At 52.9% G+C, this 21,391-nt stretch overlaps 1 protein-coding gene and 1 long non-coding RNA gene across 3 annotated transcripts in view; one reads left to right on the top strand and one right to left on the bottom strand.

Annotated features, from left to right (window-relative positions):
- Nucleotides 1-21,391, top strand: part of KIRREL3 (kirre like nephrin family adhesion molecule 3) — a 574,170-nt gene that overhangs the window by 506,958 nt on the left and 45,821 nt on the right. For both annotated transcript variants that reach the window (XM_033206178.1, XM_033206176.1), the window contains exon 5: nt 18,065-18,222. In XM_033206178.1, coding sequence (XP_033062069.1) covers nt 18,065-18,222 — 158 coding nt within the window. The remainder of the gene's footprint in view (nt 1-18,064; nt 18,223-21,391) is intronic.
- The window catches only part of LOC117080851, a 36,725-nt gene that overhangs the window by 7,829 nt on the left and 7,505 nt on the right, over nt 1-21,391 (bottom strand). Inside the window, exon 3 of the long non-coding RNA XR_004435990.1 lies at nt 19,451-19,519. This is a non-coding gene — a long non-coding RNA (uncharacterized LOC117080851). The remainder of the gene's footprint in view (nt 1-19,450; nt 19,520-21,391) is intronic.

Raw genomic sequence — 21,391 nt, 5'->3', positions numbered from 1 at the left:
GCACGCGCCCGCCCTCCTTGGGCTCACATTACATTCGGACACCTGAGCAGAGTTCCCGGCTCACAGGCTTCCGGCCTTCACTCAGCCTTCCTGACCCTCAGTTTCACTGCTGTGCCCACTTTCAGATGCAGAAGCTGACACTCAGGGAGGTGCAGCTTGCCCGAGTCCGCACAGCTAGAAAGTGGTGGCCTGGAGACTCAGGGCTTGTCTTTAGGATTCCAGTTTCAGGATTATCTGAAGCCCTCCCTTCTTTTCACACAAGACCCCTTTCCACTATGGGATGGACCTGAAATCCAGACAGAGCCCTGCCCCATTCTCCAAAGAGACAACAGGCTCTCCTCCACCCTCCAAACGCCCCCTCCCTGGGCAGGTTGGCTGTGGATTCTCCAGTATTTGTGGACCCCCTGCACCCTTAAGAGCAAATGAGCGTCCCCGCCTGACCTTGCACTCTAGGAGGAAGCAGTGGTGTCTTCCTATTTGACCCCAAATGCTACTGCTGCTTCTGCTCGGCCCTTGGAGTCCCAGACTCGAAAGAGATGAAGGAGGCAGACCCATTCTTTGGGAGATGAGGAGGGAGGAGAGACAAGAAAAGGAATGAGCATTCACTGAGCCCTGTTCTGGGGACTTCACAAATGCCAACCATGGAGCATCCCCTAACCTTCACAGTATTATTATCCCTCTAATTTTATGAAGACACAGGCTCAAAGACCTAATTAATGTATCCAAGGCCACACAGCCCAGAACCGGGAGGCCAGGAGTCAATCCCAGGTCTCGCTGCAAACACAGCCCTGTATCCCTGGCCCAGGGGCGTGTTCACTGATGTTGTATCTCAGCCCCCAGAATTCCTGAGCACCCGTGGAACACAGGCCTACGTGGTCTATTTCCAATAACCTGCCTCATGGGCAGGGCCAGGCTGAAGAATGCTTCATGGAGAGAAAGCTCTGCTCACCTCTCCCTAGTGGTTGTGTCCAGTGAATGCAAATTAATGCTAATGGGAGTCTAAAATAAACATACTCAGACAGTAAAGCTGCCTTGCCTCCCCCGCCCCCACCACACACACACACACACACACACACACACAGAGACACACACACACACAATGATTCCCAAAGTCAAATGCAAATATTTTCAATTATAGACCAGGTTTGGATTATATATGCCTCTGGCCACAAACATGAATGCCCATCATGGGCGCTAAATGTGACTTTAAGACACACCCAGTACATTTCACTTCAAAGCAACACTGGACACCTCACCCCATCCACTCCTCAGAGCAGCTCATGGGCTGCTCCCAAGCAACACGTCTCATTTTCCCCAACGTGTGCAGCACTAGCACGCCCAGATTCCTGCGCAGTGCCAGGGGTGGAGATCTGAGCTGAGACGTATATTTTAACCCAGACTGATCCCAGCACACCCATTGCAACTCGACACCATCCTGTTTTTTGATAGAGGATCCGCCGTGAACACTTTCCATGGCAAGTGAGTTGCTCATCAAAGCTGAAAGGGAAACCTCAGGGAGAGCCAGCAAAGTCACAGAGGTGATTAAGGATCCGAGGGTTGCTAGGCCTCGCTGATGGGTCCCTGAGAAAGGGGTGGTGGAAGGTGGAGAGTGGGGAATGCAGAGGGGAAGGGACATGTCCAAGGCCTCAGGAAAGTCAGGGGACACCAGCTGTCCTGGGCCCAAACTCATGGTGATTCACACATCTGCCTCCAGCAATGCCCTTAGGGACTGCAAATCTCAGCATCTCCCAAAATTGACCCAGGAATCCAAGATGGAGTAACAATAGGGCCAACAGGAAGCTTTTGGAACATAGTCGACATTCCATGCATATCAACGTGTTCCAGATCTGCCCCTCCCAAAGTATCCCCTCTAGAAGCTTTGTTTTCCCCACCTAACTCCCACTTCATGCAGGCATCTCTTATTATCCTTCCATCATTGACGGGGTGCTCATCTGTTGAGCACCTGCTCCGTGCAGGCTGAGCTGGGGCAGGAGAGACAAAGAGGAACATGACAGAGCTGCTTCCCTCGGGAAGCTCCCATCGAGCCAGGCACCCGGGTCCAGCCAGCAGTGATTCCCACGCAGCCGGCTCTCCATGGCAAACGCAGCGCATCCATCTACAGCTACTGTCCAGCTCAGCCCTGTGCCGAGGTCCCAGGCTGAGCCCTGAGACACACCCCAGGATGAGACTGACTGCTGCGCTCCAGATGCTTAAGCACAGTCTAGTGGAGGTCAGAGGGCACATTTGAGCAAAGACTGAACACCGTGTAGGTGTCCACAAGTCAGGAAAGGGAAGGAAGCGCAGTCTCGGAGGAGAGAGCCGCAGAGCCGGGGTCCGAGGCCCGTGGCTGTGTGGCTGTGGCCTGCAGTGACGAGCCCTGTGGCTGGAGACAGGCATGGGGTAAGGCTGCAAAGGTGACCAGGCCCGGGTACTGTGGGGTTTGGACACCATAAGCAGAGGGACAACTTGATTAGATTGTCATTTTGGGGGGATCCCCTGTGGGGAATAGGAAACAGGTGGGAGCAGGGAGAGGCCAGAGGAGAGAAGTCACCTAGCAGGCTCTCCCTGTATGGCTCATGGGTGGTGAGGGTGTGGGCTGCAGCTCATGGAGCCTCCATCTGCAGCTCCCTGGGCCGTAGGTCAGGTCACTGGGAGCCGTGGCTCCTTCCGTGTTGCTTTTCTTCTACCGCACATATGCATTTGGTCTGAGCTTCCTTGACACTCTGCCTTAACCAGGGGAGCAGCTCATCTTAACACAAGAGAAAGCAGTGGGTCTTCAGCAGCAGCCTTTGTCTTCAGACTGACCAGCTGGCTGCCTCCACGACCGAGGACCTACTACATTTTCTCCTTTAATCCTGCATTATTCGAGGCACGTATTAGCTCCACTTTACAGATGAGGAAACTGAGGCTCAGGAAGGTTGATAAACTTGTTCAGGGTCACCCTGTGGGGTCATTCCCAGCTCTGTCTGAGAGCAAAGGCTGTGCCCTTTCTTCGCCTGCCTAACATGACCCACCAAGGGCTGGAGGTGCCGGAGCCTGGGTGACCCCAAAGCCAGCCCTGCCAACACCAGCAAACTTAATTGCAGGGATGTTCAGAGCCAGATGAGGAGTCCCTCCCTACCCCAGTGAATATGGCTCAGACGAACATAAGAAGCCCACAGTACCTGCCTTACCCAGTAACCAAGCTCCTCTTATTCTGAATAAGGGGCTTATTCTCATAGAAAGCACTCTAGTGGCAAAACCAGCCCCATCCCACCTCAGCAGCAATGGAGCCAAAGAAGACACCCCAGGGGAAGAGGCCATTCCCTCCCTCCACCTCCGCCTCCTGTGAGCCGCATCTGTGGTGGAAGCTGCGATGCCACCAAGTTTCTCTTTACCCCTTTCAATACAGGACAGAAGGACTCATGCTGGAGTGTGGGGCAGCCAGCTCCCTGCTGAGTGCCACTCTGGAGTTACCTGTGGCTAAAGAGAGGAAGCTCACTTCCAGTGACTGTCCCCACAGGATATAATGGCCAGACCTCCCTCCCTAGAATGGGCAAATGTGAAAAATAAGGAAGAGAGGAGATTTCAAAAAAATAACTATGAGGCCAGACTGTAGATGAGAATTAAAGCACTTTCATCTAGCGAGTTCTAAAAATAGTGCCCTTTTCAAATGTAGAGGCTTGTACTTTTTGGGGAAAAAAAAAAAAAGAAGAAGGCTCAGGTCGGAAAAAGATTTTGACTTTTTCCTCTTGGGATTCTGGCAAACGGTGGATCTGGTACATCTGCATAAAGTTGAAAGGTACATTTCAGTGATTTTCTGGGATTCCCTGAAATGACTGTTGGTAGCAAGAGACCTAGAGAAAGTGTTTTGCTTGTTTCCTTCCTTGGAACACTGCCATTTGGTTTTATGGTCCTCCACCCCAAAGGACTGTGTGTCTCTGCCCACATCCATCTTCTTCCTGAGCAGGTGACTTGAACCCCACGACCCCCTGTGTCTTTGCCTCTTTGCCTGTCTTATTTTATTTGTGCCCTTCTGTCTCACGGTCACCTCTCTATTCCCTCCTCCTGTCTGCCCTGCTGGCCTGTAACCAACTAAGATATGGAACAAATGCATGCTTTTATCTTGCAAAACACAGTGTTCCTAATCTGTCATCTCAAAAGAAAGCTATTGGAATGTCTTATGCTTATTTTTAAACCCCCTAACGTAACGACCCTCTTCCTGCGCCCTTCCGTTTCTGTTGAAACTTCTGAGGCTCCAGGGTGTTGGTAGACAGGATTTCTACCTGGCCTCGTTTTTGTCATTACTGAAACCATGAGGCTTCTTGAGGAGGTGGATTTGCCGGATGGGGAGCCCATAGCAAAACCAACCATATCAGTTCTGCTTTCTATTTATGGGACCAGCGGGGACACTCCAAGTCCCTGCCTGGCCCCTTTGCTGGGTCAGGATGGCTGCCGAAGTGAACCAATGCGGATCCTCGGGCTAGCGCAGCCTATGGCGCCACCGTTAGGGCTGGGTGGGTGGGGCGGCAGGATCTGAGCCAGAGTCCTTGCCAGTTGTGTGACTTGCCCCAAATGCTTTGGCCAGTCTATGCCTCGGTTTACCCACCTATGAAATAAGGCTACTGCAAGGGCCCACCGTACCATAAAGCATGGATTTATACAAGTCCATGGCAGCCACCATGATGGGTTTTTTCCACCAACCCAGCTGTGTTAAGCAAAAGAACCAAATCAGGTGAAGGTCGAAACCAGCTGGAGAGTTTTGTGAGCGGCTGCAAGGGAGCATGTGCTTGTTATTCCTGCAAACACACCCTAAGAAATGCTCTCACCCATCCTGCAGCCATCAGCATAGGAGCTGGACTAGAGAAAGGAGAAAGTCTCTCGCTCCACAAGACTGGGAGGGTGACTGGAAGCCACCCAGCACCACACACTGGCCTCCCTGCCCTGGCCCTACTTGCCCCTTCCTCTCTCCAGTTTGATGCATTGCCCCATCCCACTGTCCCTTCTCTGCTGGCCTCTCCCAAGCCCTCTCACCCTTGCTATGCACATAGCGGCCACATAGTGCCCTCCGTCACCTGGAGCCAGCACAGGCACGCTAGTCTGCTTGTGTGCAAATCACTGTGGCTCCCTTCTCTACCCACCTCCCTTCCTCCACTCCACATACAGCCTAGGATTTACGTGCCTGCTCGGTATTAATGAAACACCCGTCTCCTCACAAGTAGCTCCACCCTGAGATGCTCAGATCCTCTTTCAGGGTTTAACCAAAAATCAAGAGATCACTCACCCTCCCTAATTTAAGGAGGGAACCAAGCCACCGCTGACTTTGACCCTGACAGCACCTATCTCCCTTGCCCTTGCCCTGGCCCACTGGCCCAGCCCTCCCTCCCTTGGGGGCTCCTGCCTAAAGGCAGCGAGGCTGCCCATCGCATCTGCACAGCCGTGGGATCTCTGGGTCTGTGACTTCCTTGTCATCGCTCTGGTGGTTTGAAGGTGCTTTGAGGCAAGGTGCTGACCGTTGCATCTCGGGAGTTCAGAGCTGGGCATGGAACAAGGTAATAGCAGAACAAGAGATGGAAACAAGCCCATTTTACATGCAATATGCTACTCTCTGCCCCCATGTGGAGTTACTTATTGAATAAACAATACTAATACTAAGAGCTAAAATTTAGTGGGTTCTTACTACAGTGCCAAGCTCTGGGACAAGACACTGCATAACTCTTACATTAACTCATTTAAACAGCACACCAGCCCTGTACAATAGCTACTATAATATCTATGACATTAATATCATCCAGCACAGAGAATTTGCACATAGTCACACGGCCAGTGAGTGATGAAGCCAGAAGCCCAGCCAGGCACTCTGACTTCAGGGCCTCCCTTCTTATCCCCTAAACAATATGAGCTCCAGCTGAGAAGTAGGTGTCCCAGTGTCCCAAACCTTTGCAGGGGACTCTGAAGTCAGCTAGTTCAGGGTCCCCCCCACCCCCAGGTTAGGGGCAGAACTGAAACAGCCTCCAGCACACCTTCCCCGAGCTACATGCCATCATCCTAAACCTGCGTCTTGCTCCTTGTTCCTCTTTTCTGTCTGTCCCCAACGTCGTTGGGGACATGTCTGTGCTATTGTGCCGCCAAATATATTGGATGCCATATCCTTTAAAAATCCCATTTGTGGCCGGGTGCGGTGGATCACGGCTGTAATCCCAGCACTTTGGGAGGCCGAAGTGGGCGGATCACCTGAGGTCAGGAGTTTGAGACCAGCTGGCCAACATGGCAAAACCCCGTCTCTACTAAAAGTACCAAAAAACATTAGCAGGTGCTAATTAGGTGGCAGGTGCCTGTAATCCCAGCTATTTAGGCTGAGACAGGAGAATCGCTTGAACCCAGGAGGCAGAGGTTGCAGTGAGCCAAGATTGCCCCACTGCACTCTAACCTGGGTGACAAGAACGAGACTCAGTCTCCAAAAAAAAAAAATCCCATTTGCATCTTGCCCCACGTCTTCTTAATGTAGATCTAAGTGGAGGTGGGGAGAGTCTGACAAGGGGGAAAGGATACCTACATTAATTAAATCGCATGTAGGTAATTAACACATCTACAGGATTGCCAGATAAAATACAGGACACCCTGTTAAATGTGAATTTCAGATAAACATACACTACCATTTTTTAATTTATCTGAAATTTACGTTTAACAGGGCATACTGTTCTTTGATTTGCTAAGTCTGGCAACCCTACCCATATCCCAGCTCTGCTGCTTACTAGCTATGTGATGTTGGGCAAGTAACTTAACTACTTTGTGGCTGGTTCCTGACCTCCAAAATATGCATCATCGTTGTATCTACCTTATATAGAGTTGTGAGGATTAAAGGATATCTGTAAAGTACACAGAAGAGTTCTTGCTCTGTGGTAAGCCCCATATCAATGTTAGCTATTATTCATATTATTGGTGCTGTTTTATTATGACTGCATCCAAGGTAATACACTAGGCCATGGGAGACAGGCAAAGAGGCATCAAGACTCCTACCCTGCAACTGTGGGGAACCTGAAACAAGTCCACAAGTCAGTGCAATGTAGACGTGGTGTAAGAGGTGCTCAGGTGGGGAGGGGGCTTCTAATTCAATGGGGTCAGGCAAGGCACCAGGCAACAAGTAATTATTAAGTGCTCACTATGCCAGACACTGTACTAAGTACTAGAGAGAGAATTTGGCAAGCCAGCCCTCAAGGAGCTCACAGCCTCGGGGGAACAGCAGGCAGTAATGGCGCCAGGCACCACGTGTACCTGCCAAGGTGGGCACATGGTCTTGTGGCAGTGCAGAGGCTGCAGGCGGGAGAGGCAGGGGTCGAGATTGAGAGAATCTTGTTGCTTCCTGGAGGAGGCAACAATAGCCTGAGTCTTAAAGAATAACCAAGAGTTAATAAGGCATGGTAGGCCTTTGAGCTGATTGAAAAGAGGCTGGGATTCCAGCCAGTTAAGACTCAGGCAAGGAGATTCCCAGCAAAGGGAACTTCACAAGCCAAAGTGTGTAGTTGTAAAAGGGCAGGCTATCATCATAGAAGAGTGAACGGTCACACAGGAGAAAGCTGCAGAGATGACACCTCACTGGAGAGAACCGGGGAAGGCCCCCATGATGAGGAATTGATTTTTGTGCTGGAGAAGTGGGAATCATTGCACATTGTGAGCAGCAGACTGAGCTTCCAGAGTAGTCACCTGGCCGAAGCGGAGGGAGAATGGATCGGAGGGAAGTGGAGAGACAGTTAATGCTGTGGGCCCAGTTCTGAGTCAAACAGCAGGGGACTACAGGGTTACATCAGTTCGCTTTTGCTGCTGCAGGGGAGAAAAAGTAATATATTTCCCTCATTCATTACAAGGTTTGCAGCTGACACCTCTATAACAAAAGATAGATTAACAAGAGAAAAGTGCAACAAATGTATTTAACCAAAGTTTTATGTGAACTTTCAGAAATGAAGGCCTAAGTGCCATGGGAAAACTGTGTATTTGCAGGCTTATGTTCATTGAAGAACGGGCAATTGTGCAGAAATGTGATTGGACAAAAAAGAGGCTATGACCTCATGGTAACGAACTGGAAGAACTTAGCAAGGCCTTGCTTGCATTCCTCTTGGAGTTCCTGTGCACCATTTCTTTCCTCTGAGTATAGGGCAGGATCCCTCTGGAATGAGGATCTCATGACCTAGTTTCAGGGGAGATGGGTCAAAGAATTTTTTACAGCTAGCTCTCGCCCAGGAAGGCAGGGGATTGGAGAGTAACCTTTTTGCTTCTGCTGTTTTCTCAACTTTTAAGATACGATATCTTGGAGTATTGTGTTCTGAGCACTGATACTGCATAATAAACCACCCCAAAACTGTGAGTCAGCAATCTGGGCTGAGCTCGGCTAAGACAGCTCATCTCTGCTCCACACGGGGTTCACATGTGCCTTTGCAGCCCATAAGTAATGTGTACCTCAGTAGGCACAGAATGTGGGGGGCCCGGAGGGAGGGGTTGCCAAGCCAGGCAGGGCAGCGTGGAATCACCCATGGGAGCAGCAGGGTCTTCACCCAGTTCCCAGCAGGACAGAGCAGGGGAAAGGACATACACATCTGCTTTACCAAGGGGACAATCTGGGACGTCTAAGTCCCAGTTCCCCTGCCCATCTGTCATCTTTCAAAGGAATGAGCCCAGTCTGCTTAGAGAACCAATAACATGCCACATCATACATCAGACCCTTTATAGAGCGTTTTCCCATGTTACATCTTCCTTGACCCTGGCAACCATACAGTGAATCTGGTTTTGTTATTTTATTTCATATTCTACAAATGAGGACACTGAGGCACAGAGAGGCTAAGCAAATTTCCCTTGACCACAAGCCAGTAAACATAGCACCCAGGATTTAAATCCAAGCTGCCCGACCTTCAAGTTAGCGACGCAAAAGGAAAGGGGCAGGCCAGACCTGGTGGCTCGTGCCTGTAATCCCAGTACTTTGGGAGGCCGAGGCAGGTGGATCACCTGAGGTCAGGAGTTCGAGACCAGCCTAGCCAAACATGGTGAAACCCTGTCTCTACTAAAAATATAAAAATTAGCCAGGCATGATGGCAGGCACCTATAATCCAAGCTGCTCAGGAGGCTGAGGCAGGAGAATCGCTTGAACCCAGGAGGTGGAGGTTGCAGTGAGCCGAGATCATGCCATTGCATTCCAGCCTGGGCAACAAGAGCGAAAATCCATCTCAAAAATAAATAAATAATGGAAAGGGACAATTGGGGAAGAGTAATTTACTCCAACAACTGCAGGTGGCTCTTATCCACAAGGAGGAATTGAGGTAAGAAGTGATGAAAAGCAAGGCTGAAGAGTCGGCAGTGGCCAAGAAGCTCAGACTATTCCGATGGCAAAGAGGGACTTTCAGAGGATTTGAAACAGAGGAATGCTAGGTATTCAGCACGTGGTGGCTAAATTACTGGTTGACTGGATGGGTGAATAATCAGACTTTTATAACAGTCACTCTGGAAAAGCACAGAGGACTAGGGGTTGGAGGGGAGATGCAGTATTATAATCCAAGCAAAAAATGATGATGGCTGAGCCAGGAAACCTGTGGGGATGGAAAGAGACAAATCTGAGTGATACTTCAGAGGATTAACCAGGCTGGTCGGCAAGGCAGGGCGACGGAGAGTGGAATCCAGAAAGAGCCCCAGATTTCTGACTTGGTCCCCGAACAGTGGGACCGTTCTCCAAAATACGGAATATGGAGGGTATCTGGGAGAGGTGGTGAGTTTGGTGTCACACCTGCGGAATTTTGAAGGCCCCGTGGACAGTTGGGTCATGACTCTGGAGCTCAAGAGAGAGGTCTGGCCCGAGATACTTCTTGGGAATTTATCAGTGTAAAGATGTGAGTTGAGTTCACAGAAAAGTGAAGGTTTTCCATTTGGTAGTGTGTCAAATGAGATATGGCCAGCAAGAGCTAACTAGGGAAGACCAACATTGAAGGGGTGGGAAGAAAACAAAAAGTAACAACCAGAGAGGAAGGAGAAAAGCCAGGAGGGAATCCCGGAGGCCAATTTAGGATGCATCTATTCCCCACCCAGTGTTATTCTCCTTTTAGTGCTTATCAACATCTAACCTTATATTATGTACGTATTTGTTTCTTCATTGATTGTCTCTCCCACTAGAAGGTAAACTCCACTAGGGCAGAAGCTTCTTGTCCCTAGTGCTCAGAAAGGGACTAGCGTATAGTAGGTGCTCAATACGAATTTCTCCAAAGAATGTTCAGGTAGCACTGGGAAGCCCACCCTTTAAAACCAGGTTCTCTCCCGTCTCTACATCCTGCAGTTCTGCATTGTGGCCATTAGGTGGCGCATCTGTGTAAGTGAGGAAACTGGAGGCTGGGGTTACACGCGGCCCAGAACGTGAAAACCGCGCAAAACCACAAAAGGGAGCAAAGAGTTGGGCGGACTACGAACATCATTCGTCCGTTCCCTTAGCAGACATCGCTACAGCACCAACTGCGAGCCAGGCTCATGCTTCCTGGGGCCCTCTGAAATTCAGATTGCGGGGAGGGAAGGGAGGAGAGTGCCTGCCAGGTCTGAATGCCCCCTGGGACGGGCAGAGAGCCTGCTTTGCAGAACTGTAGGGCCAGGACAAAGGCAGGGGTTAACGGAAGGGCTGCTGCAGCTGCAGGGACAGTCTGGGAGCTGCTCTAACTCCAACAGAACATATTATAGGGTCAAAAAAACGCGAGTCTAAATTCCAACTTCGTCACTTACGGCTGTGTGATCTTTGCCAAGTAATTTGCCCTCTCTGAGTCTCAGCTTCTTAACCTATAAAATGAAGACCCTAATAGTCCTTGACTCAAAAGATATTGAGAATAAAATGAGAGGGCCTTGGCACAGCACTTTTCACACAACCACAAAGCTAAATATTATTCCTAAAAATTAGACGTAATAACCAACATTTGTGTAGCCCTTTACAATGTTCTCTGTGTATCTTTCATATTGTAAGGCAGTCCTCATTATAACGCTGCAAGATAGGTATTTTTATTATCTCACTTCCCAGATAAGAAGACGAAGGTTGTCAGATTATATAACTTGTCCACAATCATATGGTTCATAAAGAGATGGACTCAAGTCAAGTTCATCTCAGCAAATGTATATGCCACCCTGTGCCCTGTGCAGCAGGCAGGCACTCTGCTGGGAGATGGGGATCCGGATGGAGATCATGGTTCAGGGAAGAGACACACACAGAGAGATTTCCATAGGATGTGGCAGCTAGTGAGTCAGGGGATACCCGGGATGCTGTGGAATCATAGACAGAAGCCCTATATACTTGACCCAACTGGGAGATTCTAGAAAGGCCCCTCAGAGAGGGCGCCCTCTGAACGAAGTCTCTCAAAGGGTGTGTAAGAGTGACCCAGGAGAAGACCAGTGGTCCAGGAGAATGCCAGCATTCCAAGCGAAAGAAATGGCGTACACAAAGGAACCTGTTCTGAAACACCATTGTGTAACTCCAAAGCCAGTAAGCAGGGGGCAGTCTACTCCTTTCTCTGGCCTGCCCCGGGGGAGCGAAGGGAGCAGGGAGCCTGTGAAGGGGCCAAGGGTCCCCATACGTGCTCTTTGTCCAGCGAGTCTTCCCTTCATAGCACTTGTCAGTTTGTCATGATTTCTACCTAGGAACCCTTAGAGCAGCGCTCTTCCAGCTTGAAAATATATATGAATTGTCTGGGGTCTTTTGAAAGGCAGATTCTGACTTAGGAGGTCTGAGGTGGAGCACAAGAGTCTGCTTTCCTAACAAGCTCCCAGGAGGTGCCAAGGCTGCACACACGTCTGTCTTGGGCACTGGCTTGGAGTGACAAGGGCCTCCCCATCAGCTCTAAGATGGCAGGCTGTGTATGGCTTCACTCAGCTATCATAGCCTCAGCTTGTGAGGTGGAGAAGGCTGGTGAGAGAAAGGTTGGGAGGGAGGCAGGCAGGAGGGCAGGGCACACGGCAGGCTGACTGCAGGGCTGCAGCGGGGAATGTGGGGACAGAGAAGATGCTGACGGTGAGGGAGATGCACCCCGAGGCCTCAGCATCCTCCCTCCACTGTAGTCAGTGCTGGAACTCCTAGCACCGACTCTCCCAGAGCCCCTGGGGCTGCGGCAGAACAAAAGCAAAGAACCCACAAACGTCCTCCTCCCTGCTCAGCCAAGTGTCTCTGATCTGTCACCACACTCAGCCTGCCGCCCTCTCCCATCCTATGTTCGAGACAAATCAGAGGACAGCAGCCACGGAGAAACAGGCTGAGAACCAGCTCCCAGCGCCAAGCCCTCCTCAGCCAGGCTTCCCTCTCTCCAGGAGAGGCAGGGAGCACCAACCCTGATGCCACAGCAAGCAGCACAGAGTTCCTACACTGCTATCCCAGCTGGCCTCAGAAGGGTCCCCGCTTTGCCCTCCTCCCTCACACTACTCACCCAGCCCGCTCCCAGCACTGCCCAATACACACACACACACGCACGTGCACACACATATACACACACACATACACAGGTATACACACGTACACACATACACATATATACATGTGTATACACATGTATACACACATGTACATATATGTACACATATATACACACACATACATATATACACATACACACATATATACACATACACACATAGACACATACACACACACACACACGTGCACACACATATACACACACACATACACAGGTATACACACGTACACACACATATATACATGTGTATACACATGTATACACACATGTACATATATGTACACATATATACACACATACATACATATATACACATACACACATAGACACATACACACATATTCATGCATATACACACACACATATATACACATACAATGTGTACACACATATACACACATACACACATATATACACACACATACACAGGTATATACATGTACACACATAGATACACATATATACACGTGTATACACATGTATACACACATGTACATATACGTACACATATATACACATATACACATACACACACATAGACACATACACATATATACACACACACACACAAGATTAAAAACGCTGCTTCAGAAGCCCATGATAACCACCCCCCGGCCCCATCCCCACTCCCCTTCTGAGGGTCTTTTATTTAACAAATCATATTCAACACATATTTCTTTAGCGCCTGCTATGTGATACATCGGTATCACAATGACCAAGACAGATAAGGTCTTTGTTGTCCTTTCTGGAATGGAGACAGATAATAAATGAACCCAGTGATCCAGAAAGTGCAGGGGTAGGTAGTGGAGAGTCAATGAGGGGCTCTTGAAGCTACACCTTCATTGACAGGAAGAGCCAGCAGAGTGAGGAACAGAAAAAAGCATTCGACAGAGAGGAGCAGGGCAAGCCTGGCCCCAAAGGAGCCGGGTTTGCGGAGCAGCAGAGAGCCACTGGGGCCAGGGCCTGCTGAGTAAGTAGTGGCTGGAACAGACTGAGGCCCCAGGGGCAGCGAGGGCTGTAGGTGCCAGTGCTTGCAGGCAATGCCTGCTCTCCTTCAGCAGGAAGCCCCTGGAGGGTTTCGTGTTCGTGATGGACCACTCTGCCAGCTCTGTGGGGAACTCGCTGCTCATTGAGTTAAATGAGAACCAGTCTTGCTTTCCACAGGGCTGGGCATCTGTGAGGTTCTCCTCCATGCAGTATCAGGGCAGGAGGGTGGCCCTGTTGGTCCCCCAGCCCTCCAGCTGGTCGGTGGATCAACCATCCTCAGAGACCCACCCTCCAGGCTGATGGAGCATTGCGGAATTCCTGGAAGCCCAGCCAGGTCCCAGTTGGGTGACCAAGTGGACACTGGAGGGAATTCCCTCAGTGCTGTCCTTGTCCTGGCACCAAGAGAGTTTTTCCAGCCTGCTCAGACGAGGCTGGCCAGCCTGACAAACTGTCTCTAAAAAACCAGGAGAATAGAGGTTAGAGAGAACCTTAGTGCGTGAAACAGATGAAAGCTTTACCTCTCCAGTTGGAGCCAGGATGTGGTCCCAAGCCCACCCTCACCTTTCTTTGCTCTCGTCATTGGTAACTTTGGGTCAGCCTCTTGCGGTCTCTGGCCTCAGTTTCCCTCTCCCCATGCGACCTCTCCACCCGAGACCCCATTGTCTTTGGCAGTAGAACTTGGGGAAAGCTCTTGGGGGCTCCCTCCCACACACAGGGAAAGGAACAGGTGCCCCTACTGCCCACCCACACAAGGCAAAGTCTTCAGAGCTGGGCAGGGAAGGGCAGAGCCGGGAGGGAGACCCAAGCTGCCTGCTACAGAATGGCCAACAGGAGAGTAAACTGTAAAGAGCTCAGCATCCCATGATGATGTGTTTCTTTCATAATCAATGCCCCAGGAGCCAGCTGGGTGCAGGAGTGTCACTCAGCCACCCCCAGCTAAGGCCACGCTGTGGCCTCTCAGGCCGGCTTCCAGCTCTGGGGACCCACTCTGCCTGTTCTGCTCTGTCCTCCCCAGGCCTCAGTGCCCCAACAGTTAATGCCATTTTTTCCCTGACTAACAAGCACAACACCAAAACAGTCAACTATTTTTATCTCCGGATTAATCACGAAAAGGCTAACGCTTCCACCTTCCTTGTGATTAAAAATTAGAAGCCCAAACTCTATAGTGGTTGAGGATCATAACCAATCCTGCAAGGGGGTGATGAATAATGCATCTCCAGGCGGGGGCCGCTCCGAAACTTCCTCCCCTGCCCACTGCCCGGCCCAGCCTGGCGGAGTCTGAATGGGGAGGTAATGAGGAGCCCCCTTCCACGCCAGACACAGCTGCCAAGAGCGACTGCTGATTTCTCTTCAGCCTGCTGGCCCCCAAACATCCCCCCTCCTCACCAACCCCCACCCCACCCCAGCCCCCATCCCCCATCTGGTGTGCAGTGAGGCGAAGACCAATCAATAATGCATGGCTACATGAATACCCAGCGTGATAACCACTTATTTGGGAAGATGTAATCAGGGCCCATTCTGAGGGTGGATGTGTGTGCGTGGCTGTGTGTGCGCCTGAGCACTCCACAACACACCCCACTCCCTCCTCCCCCGTCCGTGCTCCCTCTAATCCAATATTCCAGTAACACAACACTCCAGCCACAAGGCGGAAGGGCCCATCCTCTGGGTCTTGGATTCTCGGGAAGGCCTTGGTGGCTGCACTGTGCTCGGAGCAAGCAGTGACTCCTGTACCTCAGCTCAGAGCCCAGAAAGCTGTTTCTGCCATGGGACCCCCTGGGGAGCTCCCCAAAGTCCTGATGCCTGGGGTCCCCTCAAGAGACTGGGCTTGGCTGCTCAGGGCGTGGCCTGCCAGTGAGGTTTTAAAACCTCTGCAGAGGAGTATGTAGTCAAGACTTCAAACCCCTGCTCAAGGCCCAGTAAATGTCAGTGCTGGAGAGCAGTCAGCTCCCAGATCCTCCTTGCTCTCATGTTTGCACCTGAAGCCACCCTGAGAGAAGGGGCTTCCTGCCCCACCCTCTGCTTTCAGGCACTTTCCACAGTCATTGGGAACGCTGAGGCCCCAAGTATCCAGGCTGTCCCCAGGGCTCCACGTGGCTCTTTTTCCAGGCCCTCAGCTAGCTCATGGAGCCTGAGCTCCTCCATCCTGGTCAGGGAGGCTGCCTCGCAGAAAGAAGGTTGAAGGCTGGTCACCTCTGAGCCCGGCTCTTCCCACTGGAAGGCCCCTACCCACCGCGTGGAGATGCAATTTCCCTCCTCCTCAAGTGGTTGCACTCACCCCTGCTTGGTGGAAAGCCCTAATTCGCCTCCCTTTGGCCCTGTGGCCAGGCCCACCCCAAGGAGGCCCATGGGCACTAATGGAAGGGTGTGGGGCGGGCAGCTGGGGTGTCATCTTCTCCAACCACCCCATTCTCGCCTGCTTCCTCCGGGCCTCCTGGGGAGGCCTGGCTGGAGAGCCCAGGGCCAGGCAGGGTTGCATGAGGCAGACTCTGTTCCTGAGCCAGGGTCTCAGTGGAGTCCAGGGCTCGCTGCCCCCGGGATCAGTGACGGCTTCTTGGAAGCCTTGGGAGGTCGTTGATTCCTCAGGAAATGGCACTGCCGTGCTGCTAGTGTCGGAGCAGGCCTCCAAGGCTGGGCAGGGAGGGCAAGGCAGCTGGTCTGAAGGTTTGCTTCTTGGCTTCTTACTGGGCCCTCATGGGGGCTTCCTGTCCCTCCTGAAGCTTTCGGAGAAGCCGGAGTGGACCAGGAGAGGTGCTGATGGGGCGATGCCCTGGGAAGGGAAGGGAAGCTCTCATGCAGGCCGAGTCTGGAAGGCTGAGCCAGTGGAGTCAGGACGGCCTGGACCTGTGACTGTCCAGCTCTGAACTTCTCCAGCCCAGAGTCCCGAGCACAGAGCCTACATAGAAGGGCGGGCTTTCTCTGGCCACCAGGCAGAGAGGACCCTTTGTGCTAGGTCCCCAGACCCCTGTTATCCAACTACCCCTTCTCTGTTTGCTGTGTACACAGACAGCTCACGTCTTGATGTGTCCGGAAGCCCTGGGCCTCTCTCAGCCTCCAGAGCTTGTGGGTCCAGCCCCTCCTGGGGGAAGGGAAACAGGGATTCCTCTGAGGACAGTCACCTCATCTCCTGCCCCTTCTGTGGCTTGTCCAGGGAGCAGCAGAGGCCTGAGACCCTCAACATGTCCCCAAGCACAAGCATGGGAGGAGGCCCTGTGCCCTAAGGCAAGGCACTTCACATCTCTGGGCCGTCCTCCGAGCCACGACCATCCGCTGTCCTTCGGCCCATGGTCCTCATGAGAATCAAAGGGGTGACTCCACTGGGGCCAGCAAATGTCAGTGGAGCTTCCCCCAGGCACAGGGCTCTGTGCTGGGCACTGCGGAGACCGTGCTGTGACGTGGATGCCCCCTGCTCCTGGCACTCAGGATCCCTTGACGGGAGCCGCCCGTCTCTGACCCTGCTACAAAATGCAGTGGGAAGGCCGGGGCAGGAAAGAATCAGGCTGCCTCAGGGGATGACGGGGCTGGAGCCACTCTGGAGGAGTGACGAGCTCAGGAGACGCCAGCACTTGCACAGCCCTCCGAAGCGCTGGCTCCACCCTGAAGGGCTGCCCTGTACCCTGCCCCCTGCCAGGGAAGGGGCCGGCCTGGTGCTCCCAGGTTCCCTGGGCCTGGCATCCAGCCCTGGCTCTGCCACCATGTGACCTTGAGCCAGCCACTAATCCTGCTGGAGCTCGGCTTCCGGATCTGTGTCGTTGGGGTGATCATGTTGACCTCACCAGACTGTTGTGAGGACTAACACAGACAGCAGGTATGACAGTGCTTCATTTAAAGAAAAAAGAAGAGCCGGGCGCCATGGCTCACGCCTGTAATCCCAGCACTTTGGGAGGCTGAGGCGGGCCGATTACCTGAGGTCAGGCCAGACCAGCCTGGCCAACATGGTGAAACCCCGTCTCTACTAAAAATACAGAATGTAGCCACGTGTTGGCCGGGCATGGTGGCTCAGGCCTGTAATCCCAGCACTTTGGGAGGCAAGGCAAGCAGATCACGTGAGGTCAGGAGTTCAAGACCAGCCAGACCAACATGTTGAAACCCCATCTCTACTTAAAATACAAAAAAAGTTACCCAGGCGTGCTGCCACGTGCCCGTAGTCCCAGCTACTTGGCAGGCTGAGTCAGGAGAATCGCTTGAACCTGGGTTGAACCTGGGAGGCAGAGGTCGCAGTGAGCTGAGATCGCGCCACTGCACTCCAGCCTGGGTGACAGAGAGAGACTTCGTCTCAAAAAAAAAAAAAGGAAAAAGAAGAAGTTAAAAAGAAAGAAGCCACAGACATCACCTGAGCTCTGCTTCTGGGCCTGGTAGTGCAGGCTGAGGCTGCTGGCCCTGTGGCCTCTCGAGTGGCCCTGAGCATGGATGCGATGACTGGCGGGAATAGCCTCTGCTGTAAGCACGCAGTGCACACGTCAGGGATCACTGCGGGTGCTGCTCTCATTGTTACGATACAAGCAGATGATGCGTTTTATCAACATATGATAATTATTATTTGTCATAGTCTCCACAAAATCCTCCCAGCCCGCCTGCCACCCTGCCTGAGGGGAGGCCTGACCTTGCTGCTTCTCTCCCTGCAGTGCCGCCTGATGACCCCGTCATCCTGGGAGGCCCTGTGATCAGCCTGCGTGCGGGGGACCCTCTCAACCTCACCTGCCACGCAGACAATGCCAAGCCTGCAGCCTCCATCATCTGGCTGCGAAAGGGAGAGGTCATCAATGGGGCCACCTACTCCAAGGTGAGGCCTGGAGGGGAGGGGGTGGGTGTGGATGGGCTTCAAGAGGAGTGGGTGGGGAGGGGGCTAGGGGGACAGAGAGTTGATGGGGAGGAGGCTAGGTAAGGAGGGGGCTAAAAGGAATGGGGCCTGGATGAGGAGGGGACTAGGAGGGGTGGAGGTTAAATAGAGAGGGAGCTGGGTGGGAAGGGGGGCAACAGGGGAGGGGCTGGGGGATTAGGTAGGAGGGGATGGTGAGGGCTGGGGGGAGGGGCTAGGGAGTTAAGTAGAGCGGGGTGTTGGGGGGCCCCAGCAGGTGGGGAAGGTGAGTAGGGGGGAGAAGCGAGGCGGCCTTGTCGCCAGGCAATCAGGCCTGCTCTCGGCCTCTCCAGACTGTTTGCATATCAGTGAGCATCCCACATTGAGCACCAGTGCTTGGGTCCCCACTCCCTGCCTGCCCTCCAGCCTGCCCATCTCTGAGGGCTCGGCCTGGCTCTCCACTGACCAGCGGAGGCCCTGGGGGCTTTGGAAAGAGCAGAGTGGCCAGCCACTGCCACCCAAGCAGGAAAACCACGGGGTGGCGTACCCTGTGTACCACCACGCCTGGGAAGACCAGCCTCCCAGGCCAGTGCTGGGAAATTAGAGAGGTGAATGCCAAATCCCTGCCCTTAGGGAGGGGCAGTGAGGGTGTGTGCACAGCCCTGAGGCAACACCTGATGCAGGCAGCATCCAGAGAGAACCTGGGGCCCTGCACAGTCACAGCCATCAGTGGACAGAGGCCCATGAACACCCACAGACAAAAACAGGTACGCATACATACCCGTGGGGGTGTGTGCTCCAGCACACTCATTCCTGGACACAGGCTGCACACACACCGTCTATACGCCTGGCCCTGGTCCATGTCTGCACACACAGGGGCTGGGTCCTTGGGGACCCTTGGGGATCCTCGGGAGCCATCATGGCAGTCACATGGTGACTGGGCGACCCGGGGACTGGCAGCACATTAGTGCTCACCACACTGGAGGGAGGCCTTGGAGGCAGTGGCCCCCAAAGCGAGGGGTCCACCATGATAATTCACTTCCTTCCGGAGCTCACCTGCAACCCATGAAACTGCCTGAAGCAGGAGGTGCGGGGCTCAGTGCCCATGGTGTGTCCCCAGAGCCAAGCTCGGTGAAAGGAAGCAGGGAAGGGAGGGGCAGAGCGGAGCTGCGGCTAGAACCTGTGGATGATAGAATGTTCACCTGGACAGTACCTTCAAGGCTGCAAAGTCCAGAGGCTCCATTTGTATGTGAGTAAAGTGACGACTAGGGGAGATCCATTTCTGAAAAGGAATGAAGCAAAGAAACAAGTAAGGAGAGGTGAGATCAGAAAGGAATGAGGGGAAGAGAAACCCGAGGGTGCAGACCCCCTGCACCCCTCCCCATCCCGCCCTGCCCTTCAGATGCAGGGCTCCCTCCAGCCTTCCCCCTTGGCCCCCTGGCTCTGTCCCACCTTCCTCCCCTCAGCCATCCTGTAGCGGAGCTGGCAGACCCAGCCTTCCTCCCTGGGATGCCTGCCACACGGGGTCTGGGGTCCCCCGCGAGCTGGGGGCCCAGGAGGTGTTGGGGCCTTCCACGAGGACAGAGAGGGTGCTGATGCTGGGGCACCCGCCTTCCTCTCATCCTCTTTTTGTTTAATGAACACATCTCCCTTTTTCTCTAATTAGGTGGAACAAACAACTTGAACCAGAATTTTTATTTCCCAGAAAAGCACACACCCGGACCCAGTAAATATGTCATTAATCATCATTCCGCGGCGGAGGAGCATGCTGGGTGCAGGGAGGAGGGAGAGTAGTCAGAGGGCCTAATTAGAGCTGGGGCCCCTCACTCCCCTCCCGCTGGCACCCACCTCCCAGAGCCCATCCATTGGAAGCTTTCCTGGCAGAGTCAAGCTTATGTAAATGTCCCTTGTTAGCACAACAGAACAGTAAAGGAGAAGAGAACAATACCGACCCGCTCTTCACCACCTCCCGCCTCTGCTCACCCTACCCAAAGTCTTAGTTTCATCCAGGAAATTGTTCTTATTATCACTTGGCTATTTATAGACTCGGTGAGGTCTGCTGAGGAGCCCAAGCCAGGATGGTAAAGCGGTGCCGGCTGCTGCTCCCTCACCGCCCGGGCTTAGGCTTGGGGTTCAACTTCACTCCTCTGCCTGATTTTGCCAGCCCCAGGACAGATCGAAGGCTCTCACCTGGTGTGCCACTGGTCCTGCCCCCGGCTTGCTGCATCTGGCCACATGACTCTCCTCCAGCCCCTCTGCCCAGGGCTGTGGCTGGCACCCTGAGTCCCAGGCCTGCAGCTGTACCGTGTTGCTCTCTAGAATGTCATAGTCTGGCTTTGCCTCCAGCAAGATGTGCTGTTCTAGAGAGAGGCTCTGGCCCTGTTCTCCTGAGGCCATGAGGTTTGCCCCACATTGAGAAAAACTGCACTGAATTAAGGACCTAGAATGTGGGGTTCCAGGCACCTACAGGTTTCTCCCTGTGGCCCTAACTCTTCCCATCTGTCCTGCCAAGAGCACGGTACCCACCCTCCAGCACCCCGGGGGCTGCGGCAGAGGCTGTGGCTCAGGGTTCACCCATTCTTAAATGCAAATCCTAGCTCCACCCAGCAAGTTCCTGGCTCACCTGGAACTCAGGTTTCTCTTTGGCTAATCAAAGATAATGCTGCTGTCTTCCCGGGTCCTCATAAGAATTAGAGACACTGCCATTGTCACTTTATGGGAGGTTTTGAGGGAGGAGTGGTCTGTTCATCTACTCCCTGGCTCCAGTCAGGGGGAAACAGGACCGCACCCGTAGTGAAGTCCCTTCCTAGTAACTTCTAGCACCAGAAGCCTTTGCATACTGACCAGACTCCAATCCCAATCTGGAAGTGCACCCCCCCACACTCAGCACACCCTCCCCGGGGTGCACCTGATTTTTTTTTTTTTTTTTGAGACGGAGTCTTGCTCTGTCGCCTGGCCTGGAGTACAGTGGCCGGATCTCAGCTCACTGCAAGCTCCGCCTCCCGGTTTACGCCATTCTCCTGCCTCAGCCTCCCGAGTAGCTGGGACTACAGACGCCCGCCACCTCGCCGGCTAATTTTTTGTATTTTTCAGTAGAGACGGGTTTCACTGTGTTAGCCAGGATGGTCTCGATCTCCTGACCTCGTGATCCGCC

The sequence above is a fragment of the Trachypithecus francoisi genome, unplaced genomic scaffold (assembly GCF_009764315.1).
Source record: "Trachypithecus francoisi isolate TF-2019V2 unplaced genomic scaffold, Tfra_2.0 Lachesis_group8, whole genome shotgun sequence".
NCBI lineage: Eukaryota > Metazoa > Chordata > Mammalia > Primates > Cercopithecidae > Trachypithecus > Trachypithecus francoisi.
The sequence above is the reverse complement of the archived record's forward strand: the minus strand, read 5'-3'. Positions and strand labels throughout refer to the sequence as shown.